Source organism: Maniola hyperantus, chromosome 4, assembly GCF_902806685.2.
Source record: "Maniola hyperantus chromosome 4, iAphHyp1.2, whole genome shotgun sequence".
Taxonomy (NCBI): Eukaryota; Metazoa; Arthropoda; class Insecta; order Lepidoptera; family Nymphalidae; genus Maniola; species Maniola hyperantus.
Genome location: NC_048539.1, coordinates 11,869,870 through 11,880,477, shown reverse-complemented (window position 1 = coordinate 11,880,477; position 10,608 = coordinate 11,869,870). Strand labels below are relative to the sequence as shown.

The 10,608-nt window shown below is 38.2% G+C and overlaps 2 protein-coding genes across 5 annotated transcripts in view; both read left to right on the top strand.

The window, feature by feature from the left end:
* Window positions 1-1,553: 1,553 nt before the first annotated feature.
* On the top strand, window positions 1,554-6,652 carry Hsc70-3 (heat shock protein 70 cognate 3). Its single transcript, XM_034968061.2, has 4 exons — window positions 1,554-1,700; window positions 2,289-2,437; window positions 2,596-4,225; window positions 4,475-6,652. The coding sequence occupies exons 2-4, from the start codon at window positions 2,310-2,312 to the stop codon at window positions 4,691-4,693; spliced, it is 1,977 nt and encodes a 658-aa protein (XP_034823952.1). The 5' UTR covers window positions 1,554-1,700; window positions 2,289-2,309; the 3' UTR covers window positions 4,694-6,652.
* A 554-nt stretch (window positions 6,653-7,206) lies between these two features.
* LOC117981852 (folylpolyglutamate synthase, mitochondrial-like) overlaps window positions 7,207-10,608 on the top strand; it is a 31,595-nt gene continuing 28,193 nt past the window's right edge. For 3 of the 4 annotated variants that reach the window (XM_069497998.1, XM_069498001.1, XM_034968074.2), the window contains exons 1-4: window positions 7,350-7,724; window positions 8,239-8,319; window positions 8,814-8,921; window positions 9,753-9,932. In XM_069497998.1, coding sequence (XP_069354099.1) covers window positions 7,644-7,724; window positions 8,239-8,319; window positions 8,814-8,921; window positions 9,753-9,932 — 450 coding nt within the window. In that variant the 5' untranslated portion in view covers window positions 7,350-7,643. The other variant, XM_069497999.1, reaches the window with a different exon arrangement.

Below are 10,608 nucleotides of genomic sequence, written 5' to 3'. Positions count from 1 at the left end.
TAATGTCGCTAATTCTGTTGTACACAATCGAATGGCAGATATAAGTTTATTAGCTGATGCCTGCGACTTCGTCCGCGTGGAATTAGGATTTTTAAAAATCCCGTGGGAACTTTTTGATTTTTCGGAATAAAAAGTAGCCTATGTCACTCTCCAGGTCTTTATCTATACCCATGCAAAAAATCACGTCAATCCGTTGCACTGTTGCGACGTGATTGTAGGACAAACTAACAAACAAACACTTACGCATTTATAATAAGGCTACTGATTGCTTGCTATCGCTATCATAATGCTCCCTGCGGAAAACGATAGCACTATAACCTGTCATTCTAGTTTAGAGATGGGGTATAGTACGCGAAAGATCGAAATGGCAATCGGGGAGGGAACGCCTCGCACAGAACCCACTACGGACGAGCGCGGGTGACGTGCGGGTTTGCTGGGCGTCCCCTAGCCTCATACCCCGCTTGCCATCTCGACCTGTCGCTGACTATACAACAGAATTAGCCACATAGCCATATCTATACAAATATACTTTAACTAGCTGGTGCCCGCGACTTCGTCCGCGTGGAATTAGGTTTTTTAAAAATCCCGTGGGGCTCTTTGATTTTCCGGGATAAAAAGTACCCAGCCTATGTCACTCGGTCTTTATCTATACCCATGCAGAAAATCACGTTATAAGCTAGTATATTATACCTATTGTATACACGCCGGGTATCCGCTTGTATATATCTATACTATAATTATAAAGAGGTAAAGTTTGTAGGGGTAATCTCTGGAACTACTGAACCGATTGTGAAAATCTTCATCAGTAGAAAGCCACATTATTCCTGAGTAAATTGGGTTATATATTTTTTTTTTTAATTGAGATTCCTACAAAAATTATAATAAGCTACCCGTGCGAAGCCGGGGTGAGTCGCTAGTAATATTATAAAGAGGAAAGATTTGTTAGTCTGTAATCGATAAACTCTGAAACTAATGAGCCGATTTCATTAATTCTTTCACCATTAGAAAGCTAAATTATGTGTGATGAAAAAAATTAATACTTTTTGACTCTACTGCGTACTTGTGACTGCATCTGTATTCTGTACTGAGTTTTTTCTCCTATTGCATACTGAAAAGGTACTGATTTTGTGTCTTTTAGTAAGTCTAAATAAAATTAAAAATTGGTATTAAGATACATGGGAACAAAACTTGGTTGTTTAAACTCGATAAATGATAAAACATTTCTAAAGCTATCCATTAAATTGAAGTAAGTATTTTAATAATAATATTTCATAGTAAAGTTTTCGAAATAGCAATGAATCATCCAAAACGAAACATCGAGAAAAGTTGCGTTTGATTACTTTCGAAATTTTGAACTTTACGCCAAAAATTTCATTGACCAATCACGTGCTATACATGTCATCTCAATAGGAATAACTCTACCAGTTATAAACGTGGGCCAATGAGGTGCAAACAAATCTGTTAACTTGGCCCAATCATCTGGAATGTCGGAATACGTCATCAAACTCTTAGCCAATCGCATCAGCACACGATCGACACAAGCGCTAAATAACTGCGATGGCGGCGTGGCCAAATTCAGTTTTTGTCGAACTACTGAAAGTGATAGAACATTGCGCATAGTGAATTTTCCAAGTGATCTGTGTAGATTGACGTGTCAGTGAATTTTCATTCAAATAGAAGCGAAATTATTAATTTATTTGGTAAGTTATGTTTAACTGACTTGTTTTAATCGTTTAATTAATCCCAAATAATATTCACGAAATATTTTTATAACCTCTATTTAATCAATCAGATCTGACGTTTTAATTTCACTGAAACTTGATATTTTTCCAATTTTCTACGATTTATCAAAACTTTTTTATTAAAAGAGATGTTATAAATCATTATATTTATTCAAAATAGAATAGAATCACGAAGTGAAAGATATGTATGGAATATTCTCGATAGACATTTTAGTGGGCCGGCGCGGTGGCCCATTTTGTACCGTTATGACAACCCGTTACTCCTTTCTATAGCTATAGAAATCTATTCCCAGGCCCTATTCTAGGGCCCAGTGCTTTAATTTCAGAATTCCTATTTTCTACCACTTTCACCGGTAAATACCGTAATTCTAGAGATATGACGTGTCCTTAGGAAGTACCAAACTATGCCCTTGAGAGATTATTGAACTTTGCCATTCCATAACTCATCCTTTACTTCATTTAGTGTATTTCTCGACTATATATACGTGATTTTCTAGGAAAAATAATATAGTTTTTATTTCATTTTCTATTCTATTTTTGTTACAGTTTTAGAAGTAAAGGAATTGCATGGTGAAAATGCGGTGGTACTTGCTAGCTCTAGCGTGTGTGCTGGCGGTCTGCGCCGAGGAGAAGAAGGAGAAGGATAAGGACATCGGCACAGTGATTGGTATCGACTTGGGTACCACATACTCATGGTAAGTGGAAATAAATCATGCTTAACTCATAAATAGGTCACATAGGAAACATAGAAAGAAGATAGAAAATTAAAACACGACAAGTACTTACCTAATTCAGTACATAGATCCAATAAATGAGCTAAAATATGAAATTAATGATGTTTCTTTGTCCACAGTGTGGGTGTGTACAAGAATGGCCGAGTGGAAATCATTGCCAACGATCAGGGTAACCGTATCACTCCATCTTACGTAGCCTTTACAGCTGACGGCGAGCGTCTCATTGGTGATGCAGCCAAGAACCAGCTCACAACCAATCCTGAGAACACAGTGTTTGATGCCAAGCGTCTCATTGGTCGTGAGTGGACCGACACCACTGTCCAACATGACGTAAAATTCTTCCCCTTCAAGGTTGTTGAAAAGAACAGCAAACCTCATGTTGCCGTCAAAACAGCACAAGGTGAGAAGGTCTTTGCCCCCGAAGAAATCTCCGCCATGGTTTTAACCAAAATGAAGGAAACTGCTGAAGCTTACCTCGGTAAGAAGGTCACCCATGCTGTTGTCACCGTCCCAGCCTATTTCAACGATGCTCAACGTCAAGCTACCAAGGATGCTGGTGTAATCGCTGGTTTGAACGTCATGAGAATTATCAATGAGCCTACCGCTGCAGCTATCGCCTACGGTCTTGACAAGAAGGAAGGCGAAAAGAATGTTCTAGTATTTGACTTGGGTGGTGGTACTTTTGACGTGTCGCTCTTAACTATCGATAATGGAGTATTTGAAGTAGTTGCGACCAACGGTGACACACATTTGGGAGGTGAGGACTTCGACCAGAGGGTTATGGAGCACTTCATTAAGTTATACAAAAAGAAGAAGGGCAAAGACATCAGGAAAGACAACCGTGCTGTCCAGAAATTGCGACGTGAAGTCGAAAAGGCAAAGAGAGCATTATCTTCCAGCCACCAGGTCAAGATTGAAATTGAATCGTTCTTCGAAGGTGAAGATTTCTCTGAAACTCTTACCAGGGCTAAGTTTGAAGAATTGAACATGGACTTATTCAGATCGACTCTTAAACCTGTCCAGAAAGTATTGGAGGATGCTGACATGAACAAGAAAGATGTTGATGAAATTGTGCTGGTTGGTGGTTCCACTCGTATTCCCAAAGTGCAGCAGTTGGTCAAGGAATTCTTCAACGGCAAGGAGCCATCCCGAGGCATTAACCCTGATGAGGCTGTCGCGTATGGTGCTGCCGTACAAGCTGGTGTTCTGAGTGGTGAACAAGATACCGACGCGATCGTACTTCTCGACGTTAACCCTCTGACTATGGGTATCGAAACCGTTGGAGGTGTGATGACCAAGCTTATCCCACGTAACACAGTCATCCCAACAAAGAAGTCCCAGATCTTCTCAACAGCAAGTGACAATCAACACACTGTAACAATCCAAGTTTATGAGGGAGAGCGTCCAATGACGAAAGACAACCATTTACTCGGAAAATTCGACTTGACTGGCATCCCACCTGCACCTAGAGGAATTCCACAGATCGAAGTCACATTCGAAATCGACGCCAACGGTATCCTTCAAGTATCAGCAGAAGATAAGGGTACAGGAAACAGGGAAAAGATTGTTATCACCAATGACCAGAACAGGCTAACACCTGAGGATATCGAGAGGATGATCAAGGATGCAGAGAAGTTCGCAGATGACGACAAGAAGTTGAAGGAGCGTGTAGAGTCAAGGAATGAACTGGAGAGCTACGCATACTCAATCAAAAACCAGCTCCAGGATAAGGAGAAACTTGGTGCTAAGGTTGGTATCACATGACATTTTTTTCTATTTGTTTTTACTTTTCCTCATGTGCCACATAATTTTCTAAACTAATCATTATATTAGATTTTTTTGAGTTGGATTTTTCACACTAGGCAGTATTACATTTTATATAAAACAAATATTATTAGTTATCAATCCAAAACGTCTATTTGGTAACCTCATACATTCTTGATTTATCTCATTCTAAAAAATAAACAGCTCTTTAACATATTTTTCTCCTTGTTACAGTTATCAGATGATGAAAAGACGAAAATGGAGGAAGCCATTGACGTTGCAATCAAATGGCTAGAAGACAACCAAGACGCTGACTCGGAAGAATACAAGAAGCAGAAGAAATCATTAGAAGATGTTGTTCAGCCAATCATTGCCAAGCTGTACCAAGGCCAAGGTGGAGTCCCGCCCCAAGGCGCTCCTGGTGATGATGACGAATTTAAAGATGAGTTGTAACCAAAAGGACTGTTAGAAAAGTTGAAAGCGATTATAGCCAAAAGTGATCTCTAACAGGTCGCTGCAGATTACGTATATTGTGCAACTAGTATCAAACTTGTAATTGCATTGTGGATATCACAGTCGTTATTGGCTGAATTATTCATCTTATCAAAATTTGTTTGTATTTTAGTGTGAGAAATTCAGTCAACTGTCGATTGGGTTTATCATACTATATTTTGTCAAAGTTTGTTGCTTAGGGATGCTGATTTATAATTGTGTTGAGTATGACTTTAGATCTTTATTAATGAATTATTACATGTTTTAACAGTCTTAAATTAAAAACGGTAAACTTTTAATCCTATTCAAAGGCCAACAGGTCTAACTTAGCTCAAAATTTGGTTATTTTAACATTATAATATTTACTATACTAACACAATAATATCTTGCAATTTCAATTGAAATTGTGAGTGCAGTTACTGGGAGGTGTCGAGTCATACTTGTCAGCATTTGTATAGGGTAGCAAGTCCACAGTTATTAATATTAGGGTAATATGACCTTCCAATATACTCTATGCAATTGTAAATCAGTTAGTTATGTGCAGTGTACATAACCTGTGTAATACATAACGTAGGATATGAAGTGTTTTAAGATCGTGTTGTGTATTTATTGGTGTGTATGTATGGATGGAATGTATGAAATATGAATGGTGTATGTATGGAGTGTGATGGTTTGGCAGTTCTGAGTCAAACCTTGTTGAAGCTCTCGTGTTAACGCGTTTACAGATATGCCAACTTCCAACTCTGATTTAAGTATATTTTGGCGACCTCCCTGGTGCAGTGGTAAGCGCTGTGGTCTTATTATTGGGAGGTCCTTGTTTCGTTTCCTGGCAGGGATTAGGAATTTCATAATTTCTAAATTTCTGGTCTGGTCTGGTGGAAGGCTTCGGCCGTGGCTAGTTACCAGCAAAACCTTACCGGCAAAGCCGTGCTGCCGAGCGATTTAGCGTACCGGTACGATGCCGTGTAAAAACCAAAGGGGTATGGGTTTAATAAAAACTGCCATACCCCTTCCCGGTTAGCCCGTTTCTATCATAGACCATCGCTTACCACCAGGTGAGATTGCAGTCAAGGGCCAGCTTGTACCTAAATTTAAAAAAAAATTGGTCAACCTACCCCCAACTTACTAATACATGTTGGCACATTTGTGGATGCTTTAAGTTAACCGCCGCGCGTATATGATTAATAATATGAATGTCTATTGTATAAATTGATGCATTTTTTATTTGTATTAAAATCAATTGTGGATAAAATGTCTGATTTGTATTTTAGTCTCGTCACTCGGAGACTACCTCAATATATTATGTATGTTCATTCCCGAATGTAATGCTAGATTTACACGTGCGTACATGCTAGATGGTAAAGATCATTCTGTTTATCCACCCTAAAACAGCCACCCTAGGATGTATACTGGAAAATGTGTAATCATCTGTCCACCCCGGACTGAAATATAATTACAGATTCGCTGTCCGCGGTAGATATATATACGTTTCTGAGTGTACACTCAAGTAGTAGTTCTAGGGTAGATGAACAGAATCCAAGCGAATGTTCCAAAAACTCCATGCAACGTCAATCTCTCTATGAAGCTTGTTTGTCAACCATGTATGTACATGGAGATCTAGCTTAATAATTGTTTTTTGAGACTGCTGACTAGTTAGTTCTTAATTAGCAGAATAATTTAATTACACAAATCAAAGGAAAAAGATTGATGAATGAAAGTCATGTTTCGTGAAAGTGTACCAGTGGGTGTTAAGGGAAATTGGCTTCATTTTTTTTTTATTGAATCTGTGACCTAACTACTGTCTTTTTGGTCTTTTTCCTTTTATCTGTGTTCTATTATAGTAGGTACCTAGTTTATAATTTTTCGGATAAAGTTAAGTACCAAGGTACTTACCCACATAAATAAAAAGTTTTCTATGAATATGTTTTTTATTTTATTACTAGCTGACATAGAAAAGTGTTGTTTTTGGACTTTTGCCTTCCCGGAACCCCTCCACTAACATTTAAACTCTATCGTATGGTATTAAAGTTCAAATTGACTTAAGTATTATTACGATACTTTTGTATGGGAATATAGAAGTGTTGTTTTTAGACTTTCAGGCAATTTTTTAGATTTTTCTCCGTACTTCAAGGAATATTATAACAAAACGGGCCACGCGCAGTGGTAGGGTTCCCTAGTCACAATCATTTTGACCTCGAATAACTCCTTAACCTGTGAACCCTATTGGTTATATATACTACTGCTGTGAATTATACCTACTACCATTTGGCTGATAAAGGGGGGAACACTTGACTATAACAAAAATTAACACACGAAAAATGATGTTCCCTCGCCCACAGCATTTTTAAGACCTATTCAACGATACCCCACACTAGACGAGAAAAAAATAATCTCGAACGTTGCCTGGAAACACAATGTACTCTATGCCTGGAAACCTCATTAGAATAGAAGACTTTCTATTTTATTATAATAATCATTTTTAAGAAAATTACATTTTTGTATAAAATTAAAATTAATTGAAAGTTTTATGTCCCCTGCGTATTTTTGGACTAAGTTTGAACAGCTGATTGTCAAAATAAAGTAGTTTTTTGAGGTTATTCACAGTGTAAAGGTTATGTTTTTCTTGTAATTCAAAGTTCAAACAGTGTTTTCCAGTTAAATTAGGTTCTCGATGTTATTACTGCGGGTCAGGTGTCAAATAATTATCGGAAATCGTATAAATCTTACTTGGTCTTGTGATATTTATCAGTACAGTCATCAATGCTTAGTGCGGTGTTTCTCAAACTTGTGCGGCGTAGACCGAGGTCACTTTTTGCTACAGTTTCGAAGTAATTGCGCCTCATCAGTGTAGTTACTATACAGTATACACTTACGTATACGTATACGTATTATATTTATTTGTAGTGTGCCCATGCATAGCGTCGGCAGTTGTCGTATTTTCTTAGTGAATAGGCTAGCTTTCAGAATGTTTTCTTCAAAGCCCACTTACGAGGTACTTGTGCAAATCATATTTAGTTTTCTTCTAAAAAGAGGAGGAGGCGATCAAAAACCCAAATCCCCACCAAATAAGTCTATACGAGAGAATCAGCTTGTTACTGAATATTTACGTCAAATCTGAATCAGTTTTATTTGAAAGTGTGTATACCTAGTTACTTTGGTTTCATTTCAACTTGGCATAGAACTGATTCTGAGTATGCTATTAAAATTTAGGTCTTGCATAGCATACTTTCACATAATCACGGAGCAACAGATCAACAAAAACACAGTTTTTTTGCGCAGATATAGTTAAAGGCCTGGAAAGTGACATAGGTTGACATAAGCACCAGGGATCTTACGTACAACAGACGGAGCCCTACGTCTAAATACGAAAAAGATACCATGGAAGAAAGGAGAAGAAGAGTGATATAGGCAGCATTTTTTATCCTAGAAAATCAAAGAGTTTCCACGCGATTAAAAAAAAAACTAAATCCATTCAAAAATTTCAATCTAGTTTGTTTATATTTCAGGATGCTGTACATAAGTTAAACTTGTTGCAATCAAATAAATCTACTATTGAGCAGATACGCAAAGATATCAGGATTGGACAAGTAAGTAAGAACAATGTTTTTGTTTAAAACAAATATGAAACCACCTATATTTTTATAATTTTTATGATAGTGTTTTACCTACACTTCAAGGAAATAAATAACTAAATAATTTTAAATACATACATATCAAAAATTGCGTAACCGGCAGGAATCGAACCTGCATCTTCTGGGTTCGCGCCCGATGCCTTGACCACTCGGCCACGGTTTCACTTACTGCCAGTGACGAAATTTGTGGTATGTATGTTCACTCAGTACTGAAGCGACTGTTTAATGCGATCTAGTAGCGACACTTTGCAGTTATCGAAACTGCAAAGGGTCTATTGAATAGAATATAATGCATAATTATATTTTTGGAATACGGCTGCAAGTATTTAATTCAATATGCATTTATTTAGACTATAAAGTATTTATTTATATAGACTATTGGAATACAGCCGCAAGTGTTTAATTCAATATGGCCTAAAAACTAAAAAGTTAATCTTTATATTCTCCAGAAATGCACAAACCTAGAGGACATGAAGAACTATCTACAGAGGACTGGTGTCACAATGCCAATGCTGGATCAACTGTCTGTGATACATGTAGCTGGCACCAAAGGCAAAGTAAATATTTTAGGCAATATGGGAAAGGTGGAGGACTTTGTGGTTGGCAGTAGCACATCCTCAGAAGGGTCTACATGTCCAGCACTGGATTCTAATAGGCTGTTGATGTTGATTTAAGGGGTTATTATGAAATTGATTTTTAGTAAAATGTAAGAAGCATAGATTTGTTCACTGTAGTGTACTACATAGTTAATAAACGAAAAACAATTTCATGACTTTTTAGAAATTGTTATTATCCATTTCATAAAAAAAATACAGAGCTAACCACAATTTTCAATTAAAACTAAAAAATTTGGATGCTAAGAGCTATTTTCGTGATTTTTTTTTCATCGAAACCACTGTATCCAATAAATTGTGTTTCTAGTTCATGAAGTACCTATATAATCATGAAATAATTATTTAGTAATTATAGGCTTCCCAAATTTGCAAAATTTTCTATCATCTCAACTACTGAGTATGAAAAGGGCTCAGGTATGCAGGTTTTAGAACTTTTCCTTTCCCATTAAAAGAAAGTGATATTTAATTTCTTAATAATGAAAAACATAGTTCCGAAAATTTGAAGGTACATGTCAGAGATCGAACCCCGGACTCCCCGATTAGAATGTTGATGTCATTAACACTAGACTATCATCGCTTCACTTTCAATATAGGGCCTTAAGTACAACATGTCTCGGAAATATCTGCGCACATCGCTGGAATGCGCTTCCCTGCAGCTCGCCCGTTTTTGCCTATCCAGTATCGGCGCCAACGCGAGCGTGTTGCATGACGTGACTAAGTCAGGTTCGCAGTTATTTCCGACGGGTTGTATTATCTTGCAACCTTGTCTTGCAGGGATCCACAAGCGCAATGTGCGAATCGATCCTCCACACACACGGTTTTCGCACGGGCTTCTACTCGTCGCCGCACTTGGTGGAAGTACGAGAACGGATACGTCTCGATGGTATTACGCTAACAAGGAGCCAGTTTGCAGAACATTTTTCTCAAGTTTACAACGCGTTATATAGTACACAAGTGAGTGAAGAGCCTCCTTTTTTACTGGACCATGCGGACCTGACTTTCATGCACGCTTTAATAAACGCGTTTTAATATCATCATCATCATCATGATCAACCCATCACCGGCTCACTACAGAGCACGGGTCTCCTCTCAGAGTGAGAAGGGTTTTGGCCATAGTCTACCACGCTGGCCATGTGCGGATTGGTAGACTTCACACACCTTTGAGAACATTATAGAGAACTCTCAGGCATGCAGGTTTCCTCGATGTTTTCCTTCACCGTTAAAGCAAGTGATATTTAATTAATTAAAACGCACATAACTCCGAAAAGTTACAGGTGCATACCCGGGAACGAACCCCCGACCTCCGATTAGAAGGCGGACGTCCTAACCACTAGGCTATCACAGCTTCTTAATATACCTACGAATAAAACTCTTATTAATTTACTTACCTTACTCAATATTTAACTTTGAATTCTGCCTGGTGATTGAGACGACACATGGTCTTAGGAAGACAATGTAACTATAGGACACAACAGGTCGAGATGGCAATCGAGGTAAAAGGTGGGGAGGGGGGGGGACGACTCCCCGCACACCCGCATGTCAAACGCCCTATCCCGCACCAGCTTAGCGCGGGCGCTGTGTGGGTGTGAAATTGTGGATCCTAACCTTGATCACCATCTCGACCTGTCAC

Coding starts and splice junctions, on each gene's coding strand:
- Hsc70-3 (XM_034968061.2), top strand. CDS start 2,310: ATGGTGAAAATGCGGTGGTACTTGCTAGCTCTAGCGTGTGTGCTGGCG. Junction 2,438..2,595: donor TTGGGTACCACATACTCATG/GTAAGTGGAAAT, acceptor CTTTGTCCACAG/TGTGGGTGTGTACAAGAATG. Junction 4,226..4,474: donor AGGAGAAACTTGGTGCTAAG/GTTGGTATCACA, acceptor TCCTTGTTACAG/TTATCAGATGATGAAAAGAC.